Source organism: Lathyrus oleraceus, chromosome 6 (assembly GCF_024323335.1).
Source record: "Lathyrus oleraceus cultivar Zhongwan6 chromosome 6, CAAS_Psat_ZW6_1.0, whole genome shotgun sequence".
NCBI lineage: Eukaryota > Viridiplantae > Streptophyta > Magnoliopsida > Fabales > Fabaceae > Lathyrus > Lathyrus oleraceus.
Window position 1 is genome coordinate 49,052,669 of NC_066584.1, and position 15,581 is coordinate 49,068,249.

The window sequence follows — 15,581 nt, forward strand, 5'->3', positions numbered from 1 at the left end:
CTTTTATTATTCGATACAAGTACCAAAATGTATTGGCCTCTAGGGCTTACACCAACACAAGATGATCGACAACTTGTGAACTTTATCACTGAAGATGAAGTAGGAACTTTGGCTGGAGATGTTAGACATAACACTCCATTTAATGATGATGCCAATGTTGCAAAAAATCAATCAAAGTCTAAATCCAACATGGCTACAAGAATGAGGAAGAAACCAAGGAAGCGTGGAAAAAGAACCAGACTTAATTTGTAAATCATTAGTGTTATAGTGTAGAATTTGTGTAATATGTATTGCAGAACTTGTACCAATTATGATGTGTTATAGTGCATGTTGACAATTTGTGGTTGTATTTTGTTTATGTGCACAATGTCCTGATTATGTTATCGTTCATTTTATGGTTAATGTGTTGAGAATGTGTTGAGTATGTTATAGTTCATTATGTTGTTAATGTGTTGAGAATGTGTTATAGTGAATATTGTTCCATAAATGTATTAACCAAGTCTAATTTAAGAATTTCCCTTGTTTTGAAGTCTGGAACTGCATTAACCAACTTCATGAAAGGTATTAACCAGGTCTGGGACTGCAATTTCCCTTGTTTTAAAGTCTTAAACTTTTGTTAACCAACTTCATGAAATGTATTAACCAAGTTTGATTTGACAATTTCCCTTGTCTTGAAGTCTGGAACTGCATTAACCAACTTCATGAAAGGTATTAACCAGGTCTGGGACTGCAATTTCCCTTGTACAGAGTCTTCCATGATACGTAGCAAAGCAATCTTCCATGCTATTTAATGAGGCAGAACAATTCATTTTAGATCTGAATTCCACTTGAATTTCCTTGAATTTGGCATTCGTAAACTCACTTTGGAATTGCTTCTCAATGGATGAGTTTGACCCACATGGAATTGTTGTATCCATCGAATTAAAATCAGCTTCAAATTCCTTTTCTGCCCGACTTCTAAGAGCATTATCATATTGTTTCACGAACTGATTTAGACTTGTTGTAGAATTGATATATCCATCAAAGAAAGCATGTATGCTCTCACTACGTTACGTAGTTGACATACCAGCCCAAAAATAGATCCTTAATAAAGTTAGTGCCCACCTATGAAGCTCAATATATAACCCACCCAACCAATCATTTTCTTGGAGATCAAACTTTTCTATGAACGAACACCATTTTTTTTTCAAAACTAGCTGTTGTAAATGTATCATAGACGGCTTCTTTCATTGCATATTTAATCCTTTTGTATTCACCATATCCACTTAGCTTTTCTGGATATTTTTTCATTATATGCCATAAACACCACCTATGACGAGTTGTAGGGAAGACTAACTCAATAGCATTTTTCATAGTCTTACATTGATCGGTCACAATACCCAAAGGTGCTTTTTCTAGCATACAACGAAGCCATGACTTAAATAACCACACAAAAGAATCCGTGTCTTCACCTGAAAGTAATCCACAACCAAGTAATGTTGATTGACCATGGTGATTCACACCCACGAATGCAGCAAAAGGCATGTCATACTTGTTAGTCAAGTATGTTGTGTCAAAAGTTACAACATCTCCAAAATATTCGTAAACGACTCTACTTCTTGCATCAGCCCAAAATACATTCCTCACATGAAAATCATCATCCAAATCTATGTCATAGAAGAAATCTGTATTTTGTTCCCTCATTTTACAAAAATAACTAATCAAAGCCTTACCATCACCTTCTTTTCCAATTGCACGACGCTCTTTGTTAATATAATTCCTCACATCTTTTTCACAAAAGGGAATATTTTCATGTCCTCCTGCATCTTTAACAAGCGATTGAAAAGTCTTGTTGATCCTTACTCCCACATCATCATTGATTTGGATTGTTCTCCTCACATGTAAGTTCATTTTCTTGTTAGCCTTGAAAAATCTTGCTTTTGTAGGGCTAGTCTCATGAGAATGGTTAGATTCAAATTGTGTAATGTACCAAAAACCATCTTGTTTCAATTTAATACAAATCTTGGCAGGACAATTTTTTGCTCTAGATGGTAGTGTCTTTAACGTGCATGAATTTTTTGAAATGTTAGACCCCTCTCTTGAACATGAAAGTATTAGGTAGTTGACCTCCCCGTCATCTCCTTTTTTCGATGATCTAATCCTCCATCCAAACCCCTTTTTTAAAGCATACTCTTGATAATATGTTTTAACTTCCTCTGGACAAGAAAAACACATCCCGATTGCAGGAACCTAAAGTGTGTCATCATCATAACCACCACAATCACCGTGATCAACTTCTACATTTTCCCCTTGACTACTACCACATTCTATAAAAATGCTTGAACTGTCCATTTTGACACAAACTGTACAAAAATGTCACTGTTATGTATAAAATATAAATTTATAACAACGTTGGTTAATAGCATTCACAAGTATGGTTAATGTTGTCTATAACTTGGTTAATAAACTCCCACACATGTGGACAAGTTTATAACATTGTTTATTACAGAGTTGTTTATTGGTGTGACATAACTTGGTTAATACAGTTCCCAAAGTGGTTAACGAACCAACATGAGTAAATATATAAAATCGAATCGTTTCACAGTAAATAAACATGGTTAACGGTGTGACCAAAGTAGATGAATATTGTTTAGAACATGGTTAATGAGCAAACGTGAATAAACATATGAAATCAATAACAATAGATCCAAAAGAAGAACATTGATATTATGGAATGAATTTACAAAAATGATATCTAGAAACTTACTGAGTTAAATCTTCATCTTTATCACATAATGATTCTAAATAATTTTCTATTTTTCTTCAAAAACCATGTATGTGATTGGGTAAAGAAAAGAATAGTTGGAGAAGAGATGAGTAGATGACGCGAAAGAGAAAGAAGAAGAAGAAATGGAAACAGGGACGACGCGAAAGAGAAAGAAGAAGAAGAAATGGAAACAAAGATGCTGTGTATGTGGTTGTGGTTGTGGTTAGGAGAGAGAGTGTGATCATGACCCAGATTAAATACCACACATCCATCTTACAATATGTTATGTTTATTATTTATTATTTTAAATACTATTCTTACACTGTTCATACGGTGTAGTGTATGAATCAAGGATAAGAATAGCAAATCTGTTTTAAAAAATAGTTTTTTTTTTTAAAAATTGCAATATCTATTGCTTTTAGACTTTAATTTAATAAACAATATAATACAAAATTAAACTAATAGACCAAAAAATAAAATAAAAAATAAAACGATTGTCCATCATCAATCAAACCCCACTTCCGGTTAGAAAAAAGAAAAATTACGCCCACTCCTCAGCACGTGCGCGCTCTCTCTGTCTCTCTCTTTGTTCTCTGCACGCCTTCTCTCTCTCTCTCTCTAAACGTTGCCTGCTATCATAAAAATAAATAAACGCAACCTGTTATTCTTTCTGGTTCCTTCCGTGCCTCTCTCGCTCTCTCCTTTTTTTCCTGCAAAAAAAGGTGAGGGAGGGAGAGAGAGAGCGCGCGCCGCACACACACCGTAACTGTCATGTGACCCCGTTACATTCAATCATCCAATGCACCCTTACAACCGGCTACCGTCCAGTGGCCATTCATCGCCGTCTCCTCCTGCCTCACCTCTCCGTTCACCTCGTCTCCGTCACACCCGTTCCAAAACCGGCCGGTTCTCTCCGTCCCAACCCGCTCCACGAACCTATGCTCAACGCCTCGCTTGGATTTTCCTCTCGGTTCTCCTTCGTCGCCAAGGCATTTTTCTCTTTGCGCCTCTAATCTATATCTCCGGCATGCTTCTCTACTTCGGAACCTTCTCATTCGACGTCGTTCCTATCATTAAGCACCGTCCTGCTCCGGGTTCTCTCTACCGTAGTCCTCAACTCTATGCTAAGCTTCAACAGGAAATGGATGCAGATAATTCTTCAGCCGATGCGGTTCGTTTTTAATTTCTGTATTATTTTTATTTTTTTCTGTATTTTGTTGGTTGTTTATTTACACCGCGAAGAATGAAGATCTCGTGCTTTTAGGCACTAATTGGGAATAAATGAGGGAAAATAGAAGTGTGAAATTTGTGATGTATTGTTAGGGGAAGACTTTTATTTAGATATATGAATAGATTGTTGGTTCCTTAAATGTTATGTTATTTCATTTCTGGCGAATTTGAATATTGAGGATCTTGTGATTGGGATCTCAATATATGCTTAATGCAATTGTTCTAATCTTGATTTTATGTTTGAGTTGTACTAAATCAACTCTTTGTCGGATGAGTTTGTTGTAAATCGTGAAACAATAGTGATTTGTTTAAATTCTGCTATGCTGCAGCTATTTAACAATACTTCTATGATCCACTGTGCAACTTATATGTTTATACATGACTTTACTAACCTTTCTGTTTTACATGTCAACTAGTAGTTGTTTATGCCATGTTATTTATTTACTTTTTGTTATTTCTGGGTTTTGGTCAGAGTTCTGATGGCTAGCTAATGGAATTTTGCTAGTCAAATTGTTTGATCGGTCTGGATCTATTGGACTGTGCTGTACAGTAAAATGTGATAGTAGAAGAAAAATGGTTTCAATTTCTCTCTTGTTTATGATATAATGCACTCGCTTGCCGTTCTAGGTATTGATAATATGAGGGCATTGCCTTATAGGGGCTTGTTATTTGAGAAACCTTTGCTTGTGTATTTATTGACGTGTTATTTGGAGATGTAGCAGGGGGATAAAGATTTTGGCCACATTGATGTATAGAATCTTGTTCATTGTTTTAGTTTTTATGATTACAAAGGAGGTCTTAACTCTTTAGATCTTCCATCTGGAGTTTCAACAGAAAAGGTCATGCTAAGTATCATTCAAATACAAAGAGAATTTGAGACTTGTCGAACATCAACTGTAAGATTAGGTGCTTAGTAAGTAAGTTGGGTGCTGCTAGAATACAAAGCACTGACAGAAGCATCAAAGTTCTTGACAGCTGTTCATGGCTTATTGCTGTATACTATCAATCCTGTGAATTACCTATAGTTACTGACATCTGGCACCTTGCCGTTGTCAAATGTCAGTGCTGTTAACAAGCTTCGGTCTTTTAGTGATAGACGGGGACTGTTAGAATCTGTCATGAATCATGAGCAAGATAATCAAAATCAAAATTTTACTCAATGCCGGAAATGGGAATGAAGATTGTACATCGTGCCATTGTAACACGACTCATAACATTTTATGAAATTGATATAATTCATATATGGGCGTGTGCATATAAAAATGTAACATAAATAAGGAAAAACAGGGAAAAGCTTGGTAACTTTCATACTTTATTGGAAATAGTAGGGAGAAGTTTCCCATATTATAGATCATAAAGCACTTCCGGTCTTTGTGAGTTTGCACCTCTTTTTTGTAGGCTTCCAAGTCTCCCAAAAGACTAGCTAGTCTTCCTCTCAACTTTTCCTGTTATTGATGCACAACATAGCCTACCTCTCTAACTATCTCAGCACAGCTAATCCTGCATTACTTCAATTCTGTCAACTGATAGACCTAATTCAAATATAATTGCAGTGTTTCTGGTTGTATAATTCAAAAGTTCTGGACTGGAGCCTAAAATTACAGCCTGTATTTTTCTTAGCATGTGTTAGGGATCATCATTGAAATCATTCATACCACGATTCTTGATGTTTATCATCAGTTGCTACATATGTATTTCGATTTGTCTTTTTTACTTCAATTTAACAATACTTCTGTCAGATATCAACAATTTATTCATACCCTTTACTTCCAATTTGTTTTTTTTTGTAACTTGGATATTTCTAGTGACCAAAGCAATTAAATTCCTTTCAGATATCAACAATATGGAAGAGTCCATATAGAGGTGGTGAATGGAAACCATGCGTACACAGATCTTCAGAAGGTATAATTTGATTAATGTTGATACACAGTATGATCAAAAAAATTTCTCTCTTTTTTCCCATTATGCTTATTTGAGTTGTTTGATATCACCAATTTAGTTTTATACTTGTCCTGTAAGAGTAATATCGAATGCATAAGTACATCTTAGTGTTACTGTAAATAAAACTTAATACATTCATTCGGCTTACTGTTTTCTATTTATATATAGTTTGAAACAACACCTAATTTGTTTTGAGTAATGCCTGTGTAAATAGAGTTCAGGAAGTCTATCTAATATTCGTTCCAAGTAGATTTATGAACAAAACCTGAACAACTAGAACCTTAATACTCTTATTCAGGCAATATATTAGCTTTTTGTTTGTATGTAATGTGATTGTGTGGTTTATTTTCAATTTAATCATGGAAATTCTTATTACCCACCCTGAAAAGAATAGTAGCTTATTGTCAATTTTTTTGATGGAATGTATAAAGGTCTATTTGTATGAATAAGGGAGTCCTTTATTGCTAAGCTTTATACAAAGTTTAAAGGAATAGTTAATGATTGGATGATTATGCGGTCTTTGGATGACTTAACATGCCCATATCTAACATATTTATAGATGGTTAACTCCTCTTTTGATCTTATCCATTAAGATGTGTGGGGCCCGAGTCGTGTCAGTTCTATTGTAGGTTAAGTACTTCTTTACTTTCATTTAATGATTTTTCTAGATGTACTTGGATTTTCTTAATGAAAGAAAATTCAGAGTTATTTACTATGTTTCAAATTTTTTTTGTATATAGGCAAAACTAGTCATAAACAAAAGGCCCAATAACTAAGGGCACACTCAACCTAATGCTCTCCTAAAATGGTAAACAAAATTAAATAAAGTCATGGCAGATCAATGCAAGAATAGACGAGAGTTAATTTTGAGCTTGTGCCAAAAAACCACATGCCAGGTGAAATTGATATTAATTCTATTCAGTGCAACGGTCCAAATAAAAGAGTAACCTTACAGGAGGCCTTGGTTTTCAAAGGGATATATCAAGGTGGAACATTTCTCTTTTTAGTGAAGGAGTATAGATTTGGTAAGCAAAAGTTGCATGAAAGGACCATGGGAGTATCATAGAGAGCAAAATCTTTCATATTGACTTGAGGAAAAATGAACAAAGTCAAGAGTATCCAAAATAACTTTACATATAAACTATTCTCTGTCGTTGATGTTATGAAATCCCAATAAATAATTGGATTTTGAATACAAATATTTGATGAAATGAAAGTAATGAATATCCGGTTAACTTATGAAGTGGATTGTTCTTGCAATACCTTACATTAGTCTTATTGCAGTATATTGCTTACTGTTATATGTGGGAAATTATGTTTGAACCTCTTCCGACAATTTCCTGTATTCTATTGAATAATGTAAATTTCTTATGAATCCCACAGGCCTTCCTGAATCAAATGGATACATTTATGTAGAGGCTAATGGTGGCTTAAATCAGCAAAGGACATCGGTTAGTGTTTTTTATATGTCCGGTCTTTTTGTTTGTTATATGTTAGCTAAATTTAGCATTACTTTCAACATTTTCATTTAATGAATGTGGTGCTTATAGATATGCAATGCTGTTGCTGTGGCTGGCTATCTTAACGCTACTCTTGTGATCCCAAATTTCCATTATCATAGCATATGGAAGGATCCTAGGTATGTTTATTTTTCTATCTTTTAATTTGATTTTTCAGTAAAAGAGAAGCCTAGTAATTTATATTGGCATTGCATCCACTATCTACAGTTTAGCAGTCACTCCATGATCCACTATTGCATTTCTGGTATTGGGTGCTCTGCACTAATAAGTTTCATGGTTCTTATAAAATTAAACCGTTGTATTGACTTACAAGTTTATTGGTAGATGTTTCAATAATGGTCAAGGTGTTAAAGATTTAATTGTTTCATAATGTTTCAATATTCCAGCAAGTTCAGCGACATTTATGATGAAGAATATTTTGGCAATATCTTGAAAAATGATGTACGGGTGGTTGAAAAGATTCCCGAGCACATGTTGGAAAGATTTGGCAGCAACATGACAAATGTTTTCAATTTTAGGATCAAGGCATGGTCATCCATTCAGTATTACAGAGACGTGGTACTCCCAAAGTTACTTGAAGAACGGTGAGTTACAATCTTCTTTTATGAAGCTATTGCTTATTGTCATTGATCTCTAATGGTTATACAGTTTTGACCAAGAGTCTGGTGTCTGGTTTTTGTTTGCAAGTTATATGTTTTATTACATTCTAATTTTTTAAGTTCAAAATTATTGATGTTTTAAAATTCCAATGTCTATTTAATAATTCTTTTCTCAACTTTATCCTTATTTGGAGTGAAAATTCAGAAACTGTAATGGTATTAGCGACATATTAGAAGATAAACTAGCGGAAACTTTTAGTTTAAATGGCTTTTTAATCTATGTGCCTCAACCTTGAACCTCAAGAGCTATGGAATAGAGGGATTCGTGTTTAACTTATATTTATCAATTCAACACTTATTGTTGCTTTTTTGTCTTACAGGAGATATAATACAATTATTTTATTCTAATTTAAAATTTCACTGAACCTGATTGGCTTTGTTTATTTTACGGTGCCAAATATATTTGGAAATACACAAGGGCCTTTGTTAATAATGTAATATCAATTGATAGCCATTTTATCATTAAGTTATTGTACTATTTGTGTCTTGTCAATACATGTGAAATTCAAACTAGTAATTAGTTTTCAGATGAATTTTTATGTTATACTGTTTAGTGATCTCTTATGGGTTTAATTTGGCAAGAGTAAAACTATTGTGTTTGCTGTTTACAAATTTCCCTATTCAATCACACAGGGTTATACGGATTTCACCTTTCGCAAATAGATTATCATTTGATGCTCCTCCAGCTGTCCAGCGTCTTAGATGCTTAGCAAATTATGAGGCTTTACGATTTTCAAGTCCCATATTGTCCCTGAGTGAATCTTTGGTTGCAAGAATGAGGAAGCAAAGCATAGGGAATGGTGGTAAATATGTCTCCATACATCTTCGTTTTGAAGAGGTTGGTTTGATCAGATGTGAATGTTTTTTCTGAACCACGAAGGCTGACGAAATTACATATTGATCTTTGCTGAATCACTTTCTACTTGCTTCTCATGTGCAGGATATGGTTGCTTTCTCTTGTTGTGTTTTTGATGGCGGGAAACAGGAGAGAGACGACATGGTTGCAGCAAGAGAGAGAGGTTGGAAAGGGAAGTTTACAAAACCTGGACGAGTTATACGTCCTGGAGCAATCAGGATCAACGGGAAGTGTCCCCTCACTCCATTAGAGGTATTATCTTCTCAAATCTTCAGTTATCTTGGTCTGTACGAAGTGTGTTAAGGTTACTAGTTTAGTTTTTGTTTTATTGGGCGTGGAAGGAAGAAAAGGAATATCCATACTAATAAAATTATATATGATGCGAATGATTGATGGATATTATATACAACACAGAAGCACCATTCCTTAAGTGTTTATGCTAATACTAGACTCTTGATCCCAATAAAATAAGGAAATAAACCATGAGAGTAAAGAAATATGGAAACTACATCTTGGTAGTCTTAACATATTTAATAAAAGAATATTGACGCGGTGAGATATTTTTCCAATATTCTAACATAGGAATACAATTAAAGGGGATATTTTTTATACCTTGTTAATATAGCTAGGAGGTTCAAATGTTTCCTACAAAGTGATAATTTGCTTTTGTTGAGAGTCCCACATTGGGTGTGATATGATTTGAAATAAATGTTTATGGCTGAGAGGTATGTCTCACTGTACAAGTCGATTTTATCGAGTTGAGTTAGGTTTATCACAGATCTGTTGGCAATCAGACTTGGATGTGACATGGCTTAAAGAATCACCTTACAAGTTAGTTTTATGGGTTCAATCCAAATTCTAAGAGCTTCAAGACTTTTTGTCTGCTACTCAATTTTTAAACCGAAAACATTTATAACTTAATACTAGTTTCTTTATATATATCATGGTCAATGTTTTTCTACATGTCTTCAGGTTGGCCTTATGCTTAGGGGAATGGGTTTTACAAAGAACACCTCCATCTATTTGGCATCTGGAAAAATATATAATGCCGAGATAACAATGGCCCCTCTAAGGGAAATGTTTCCTAATTTGCATACTAAGGAGACTTTAGCATCTGAGGAGGAACTTGCCCCATTTAAGGTATAAATGAGTATTCTATCCCACTTTAATATGCTCTCGAAAGATTACGAACTGTAATTTTGACTCGAGTTTCTTTTAGAACTATTCTTCCAGGATGGCTGCTATAGACTACACAGTTTGTCTTCATAGTGAGGTGTTTGTCACAACACAGGGCGGTAACTTCCCTCATTTTCTATTGGGCCACCGGAGATATTTGTATGGTGGACACTCTAAGACAATCAAGCCTGATAAGCGGAAGTTGGCATTACTCTTTGACAGTACCAATATTGGGTATGTATTTTCTGTGCTGTAGTATATATTTCTTTCAGTTCAGTTTTGCTATGATCATTGAGACATGAATACAAATAGAAGGTAAATACCCAGGCAATTGTTTTCTCGGGTAGAAGATATTATTATTATTATTATTATTATTATTATTATTATTATTATTATTATTATTATTATTATTATTATTATTATTAACATTGATTGCACAAAATGGAATTTAGTTGAAAATCTTATATAAAATGAATGCAACTTGTAGCACTCCTCGTTATAAAAAGATGATCCTTGTTGTTTTAGCATTGTGCAGGTAGGGATTAATCTTATTATTTGTAGAAAGAGTCTGACTTTAATTTGACTACTTTATAGATGGAGAAGTCTCAAGCGTCAATTGCTGAGCATGAGGTCACACAGTGATTCCAAGGGAGTTGAGCTCAAAAGGCCTAGTGACTCCATATATAGCTTTCCATGCCCAGATTGCATGTGCCACGCAAATAGAACCATTGATTCTAAATCTTCATCAGCAACTTGATCTACTGACAAAATTTTATGGGTGTTTCTGTTTCCTTTGAGTGTGCCTTGCTGCATTTTTCTGACTCAACTTTTCATTTCCCCCCTTTCCATATGATGAGAGGGGCACCCAGAATTTGGAGGTTAACAAGATTTTGTTAGAGGTTTTTGTTGTTCTGTTTATTTGTGACTGGATTTCAAGGAAGTGGCATCTTTTTTCACATGATGCAAGTTGAGAACAGAGTAAAAATTGTGCAATTGCAAGATTCTCCCCCAGAATGTTGACTGAGCTTTGTTTAATATATTGAAGATTGAATTAGCAGCTGATGTGTCTGACAAGCTATGAAAAGAACTAACATCCCATCATACCCTGCATGTAAATTACCTGAAAATTGTTCACCGCGGGTTTAAGGCTGTAGCAACAGATTGTTTTATGTACATTAGCAAATTCAACTTCGACATTGAGGCTTTGTATTTTCTTTTTTGTTATCCCTTGTATTGAGGGGGCCCATTTTTAGTTGTAAGTCTGTATCGGAGTACATTTGTTATTCTTTTACATTGGTACTCCATTGTTTTAGTGATGATACCAGTGAATGTAATTACTTAACATGAATGACTAGCAGTTGCAAAAGATCCAAACAGGTGTTTTCCAAGTGTTTTTGAGTTCGGTTGTGACGCATAATATACATACATACAATCATACCTCTTTTTAGTTGTGGTGATACCAACCAGGCAAACTTGGTTTTGTGACAGAAAAAACAATATTTGTAGATATTTGTCTTATGTTTTAAATGCCACAGAAAAGCATCAATTTGTCAGTGGAAATGTGAAACACACTTTTTTTTAATGGACTAAAATATCCAATGTTAAGAGACTAAAATAAGACAAGTTTTATGAGTCTCCCATGTAATTCTGTGAAACTATGCAAGTGCAATCCGTTGTAGCCTATAAAATGTACAATGGTCAAAATACATAAAAATCCAAGAACTACCCAAGATATATATAGTAATAATGCAGAATTGTTCTGGTAAACTACATGAGAACCTCGTCCACCTTAGCATTTGCCTGATGCAGTGTTGTTTCCATACTAATGTCTATTTGATGAGATAAATAGAACAAAAGAAAGTAAAGATAAAGTAACACATATTTAGTAACACATATTTCACAACTGCCAGCTTATTCTAACTCTTCAATTACATCTAAGTCTTGTGTTAGCTGTCTGGTAATTGCAATTGAACCATTTCCCCTAGGTCGTCTAGATCGAGAAGCAAAAGGATTGGGAGGAATTGGAGTTTTGTCCTCATCTCCCTCCAACATTTGAACAATCATTTGCATTGATGGTCTATCCATAGCATGCCACTGAATACACCAAAGTCCCACAATTGCCATTTTTCTTGCAATTTTTTCATCCCCTTCATCATCAACATGGATTCTCATTTCCTCTTGATCATCTAAAAGGTTATGAATCCATTCTGGATAGTGAACGTGACTAGTGTTTTTCTCTAAATCCTCTGTGATCTTCTTTCCTCCTATTGTTTCAAGCAACATCATTCCATAACTATAAACATCTGATTTGTACGACACATTTCCAAAGTTTCTTGAAAAAACTTCGGGAGCAATGTAGCCCATAGTTCCTCTAGCCGTAGTCATGGACACTATGCTCTGATCTCTAGAACATAATTTAGCTAGACCAAAATCAGATATTTTTGGAATGAAGTTATCGTCAAGTAACACGTTTTGTGGTTTGATATCGAAATGGAGGATGCGTTGATCACACCCTTGATGAAGATACTCAATTCCTTTAGCTATTCCTAAAGCAATTTCGTGCATCTTTTTCCAACCAAGAAAGTTTTTCTTATTGTCCGGTGAATTTATGAACTTTTGCAATGAACCATTTGGCAAAAACTCATAAACAAGAGCTCTTTTAAACCCATCAGCGCAAAAGCCGATCAATCGAGCAATATTAACATGGTGGATTCTACCCATTGTACCAACTTCATTGAGAAAGTCCTGCCCATTTCCTTGAGAAAAGTTTAATATTTTCACAGCAACAGTAATCTCTTTTGAAATGCTTCCTTTATACACACTTCCATAGGCTCCTTCTCCTAACTTGTCTCCAAAGTTATTTGTGATTCTCTTTATTTCAACATAAGAGTATCTAGTAGGCTTAAGAGCTCTATAGTCTTCCAAAAACCTTTCTATAATCACTTGTTTTGCTTTCTTTAGTATGTAAATGTCATAAATATGGTAAACTGCACCAGTCAACAAGATAAAAAACATCGATCCAAGAATCGACCCTGCATTCATGAAAACTAGTATAAGAAAAAATGCTGATTTTCTTACATGGCAGAATGAAAATAATGCAAATATAAACTTAAAATCTGACCTGTGGTGAGTAAAGTCGTTGATGAACCTGCAAAACCACAGTAGCAAAACTTAGTTTATCTATTTCGACACAATTACCTCAAAATAAATACAACAGGCAAATTAAATTACGTTTGGCGAAACAATCGATTTCGTCGTGGTGTGTGGTATTCTTCCAGCCACACCTGTTTCCTTTTGATTCACAGTGTTTACAGTCAGGCTGAGACCACATCAAACGAACATCAATTAGTGTATGAGAACGTTTGAATGAAACATGAAACATTTTGGTGCAGAAAGAGAGGGGAAGGTCATCAATGAAAGAATCAGAAGGGATAACATATGTTTGAGAGGTTGAAGTGCTTAGACATGGAACCAAATAGTTATCTATCTCATTTCTAGTCAAAAGTGAACAATTGAAAAAGTAATAGTCAACAAAATCATCATAGTCACGTTTCAAGTAGTTGAACGGAGTGGATGAAATATTGAGATTTTTGATCTGTTTGTACATACAAGTTTGTGGATCGGAAAGTTGAATAGTTTGGTGTTTGTAGTCAATGTTGTCGACTTTGAGTTTCACTGAGTTAGGAAGTTGAATCATTGTTTGGTTTGACGAACAGATTAAATCGAAGGCAGGGTAGCCACACGATGGTGCTGGATGGTTTTTGATTCTGAAAGGGAACCTGATAGCTTGATTTCCGCAAAAGAAATCTGTACAGTTATTTGCTGTGGCTATTGTTGTTCCAACAACAAAGGAAACCATGAACAACAACAATCCCATAACATAATAACAACTGTTCATTGTCTTGTTTCAAACTCACTTTGACTATAGCTTCCTAATAAATTTGAATATATATAAAACTTGAGATGAAAATTTGAGTATACAGGTTATTTGAAGTCAAGTGCACATGCCATCTTGGTAGCTTCCGCGACACTACGTTTAAGACTTTGTTGTACATGGAAAGAAGAACTATTATTATGGTGTGTAGATATGACAAGGTTTAATGTGGTCCACTTTGAAAATGAGTAGATAATTCAAATATCACTTACTTCAACTCTAACTTAGTTTTCAATATTATATAAGGAGAGTCTCATGTTTATTTAAAAGAAAAACTCCAAAATTGCTCTTAGTTATTAAACCTTTTTATCTTTTATTTCTATCTATTATTGAATTATTGAACATTTCTTTTCTTCTCTCCTATTTGTCCGTTTTGAAATTTATCTTTTTGAAGAAATTTTGTCTTAGACTTTTATTGTCCATTTAATATTTAAGAGTGGTCAAAATATCATACTTCATTCGAAAATTAGAGCGGTTTTGGATTATATTGGGTGATATAAGTACCATATATACTTTGTATTTTTAGAACGGATCTTATAGCGGAGTAGAAATCTGATATTATTGTAATTGAGATGTTTTATCTTGGCGACATTGTGTGATAATCTGTTTTTATTTTATTTTTAGACAAAATCACGAAATGTCTTAAAGAGAACGATTTAGTCTGCGACGGATTAATCTAGTAATTCTTCAATGTTGAAAAACAGAACCTTTTTAAAAACTATTTTTAAAATATTGTTCCAAAAATTTCAATGTTTTCTTCTTGCCATGTCTACTGAAGAAATTATTGACTCTAATTATCTTGTTCCTGACTCCGACCAACCATTTCGGTTTGAAAGGAATCATGTCAAAAGATGGGAACATAAGGTGTTGTTTTTCTTAAAAAGGAAAAATATTGCTAATGTTTTTGTGGTATTTGGACCAAATTCTGGTATCGACAAAGGTAACTTCATGGTTCGATAAGAGTTGTGCTCGTTGTAGTTGAAGTCTGTTCAAACATGCTGTCGAAATATGTTAGCTTTGTGTTTAAGTTAGCATGTTAAATTGGGCCTTGTTTGTAAACCCAATTATTAAGTTAGTTTGTAGCATAAGTTAGCTTAGTAGTCTATAAATAGACTAGTTCTCTCAGGTTGTTGAGAGAGGTTAATTGCTGTTATTCACTTGTAATTTTTGAATCCTCATTGAGAAAGTGAATAGTAAAATAGTTTTAACCAATTCTTATTCTTCTTATTCTCTATTCTCTCCCCTGATAAAACCTAATATGATTTCTTGTGTTTGTTCAAAAAACTCAATCTTTTTCTTATAATTTGGTTTATTTTTGTCATCAATTCACAACAATCTGGTGCGGTGAGCGTGGAAGAGAAGATGCCCTCAACAAAGTATGAGATTGAAAAATTCACCGGCGTGAATGATTTTGGTTTGTGGCGCTTGAAGATGCAAGCCCTTCTTGTTCAACAGAGTTTGTTAGAAGCGTTGAAAGGATCAGAGAAGATGGATGCTGCCCTATCGGAGAAGGAGAAGA

The 15,581-nt window shown here is 34.4% G+C and overlaps 3 protein-coding genes across 3 annotated transcripts; 1 reads left to right on the forward strand and 2 right to left on the reverse strand.

The window, feature by feature from the left end:
• Positions 1–1,152: 1,152 nt before the first annotated feature.
• LOC127093934 (protein FAR-RED IMPAIRED RESPONSE 1-like) lies at positions 1,153–2,214 on the reverse strand. Its single transcript, XM_051032823.1, has one exon. It carries the CDS (start codon positions 2,212–2,214, stop codon positions 1,153–1,155), a length of 1,062 nt encoding a protein of 353 aa, XP_050888780.1.
• Positions 2,215–3,303: 1,089 nt separating this feature from the next.
• LOC127091203 (protein ESMERALDA 1) lies at positions 3,304–11,516 on the forward strand. Its single transcript, XM_051029767.1, has 10 exons — positions 3,304–3,917; positions 5,809–5,878; positions 7,301–7,368; positions 7,468–7,556; positions 7,824–8,021; positions 8,730–8,934; positions 9,037–9,204; positions 9,925–10,092; positions 10,172–10,362; positions 10,723–11,516. The coding sequence occupies exons 1-10, from the start codon at positions 3,546–3,548 to the stop codon at positions 10,883–10,885; spliced, it is 1,692 nt and encodes a 563-aa protein (XP_050885724.1). The 5' UTR covers positions 3,304–3,545; the 3' UTR covers positions 10,886–11,516.
• A 473-nt stretch (positions 11,517–11,989) lies between these two features.
• LOC127091202 (rust resistance kinase Lr10) lies at positions 11,990–14,228 on the reverse strand. Its single transcript, XM_051029766.1, has 3 exons — positions 13,360–14,228; positions 13,250–13,276; positions 11,990–13,160 (listed from the first exon to the last, which is right to left on the reverse strand). The coding sequence occupies exons 1-3, from the start codon at positions 14,024–14,026 to the stop codon at positions 12,040–12,042; spliced, it is 1,815 nt and encodes a 604-aa protein (XP_050885723.1). The 5' UTR covers positions 14,027–14,228; the 3' UTR covers positions 11,990–12,039.
• Positions 14,229–15,581: the final 1,353 nt, after the last annotated feature.

What these genes read in the sequence shown, in the direction of transcription:
- LOC127093934 (XM_051032823.1), bottom strand. Translation starts at nt 2,214, where the DNA reads ATGTGTTTTTCTTGTCCAGAGGAAGTTAAAACATATTATCAAGAGTAT.
- LOC127091203 (XM_051029767.1), top strand. Translation starts at nt 3,546, where the DNA reads ATGCACCCTTACAACCGGCTACCGTCCAGTGGCCATTCATCGCCGTCT. An exon ending in TACATCTTCGTTTTGAAGAG is followed by an intron (nt 8,935 to 9,036) that starts GTTGGTTTGATC and finishes TCTCATGTGCAG; the next exon opens with GATATGGTTGCTTTCTCTTG. An exon ending in AGGAACTTGCCCCATTTAAG is followed by an intron (nt 10,093 to 10,171) that starts GTATAAATGAGT and finishes AGTTTCTTTTAG; the next exon opens with AACTATTCTTCCAGGATGGC.
- LOC127091202 (XM_051029766.1), bottom strand. Translation starts at nt 14,026, where the DNA reads ATGAACAGTTGTTATTATGTTATGGGATTGTTGTTGTTCATGGTTTCC. An exon ending in AATCGATTGTTTCGCCAAAC is followed by an intron (nt 13,277 to 13,359) that starts GTAATTTAATTT and finishes GTGGTTTTGCAG; the next exon opens with GTTCATCAACGACTTTACTC. An exon ending in AACGACTTTACTCACCACAG is followed by an intron (nt 13,161 to 13,249) that starts GTCAGATTTTAA and finishes TCATGAATGCAG; the next exon opens with GGTCGATTCTTGGATCGATG.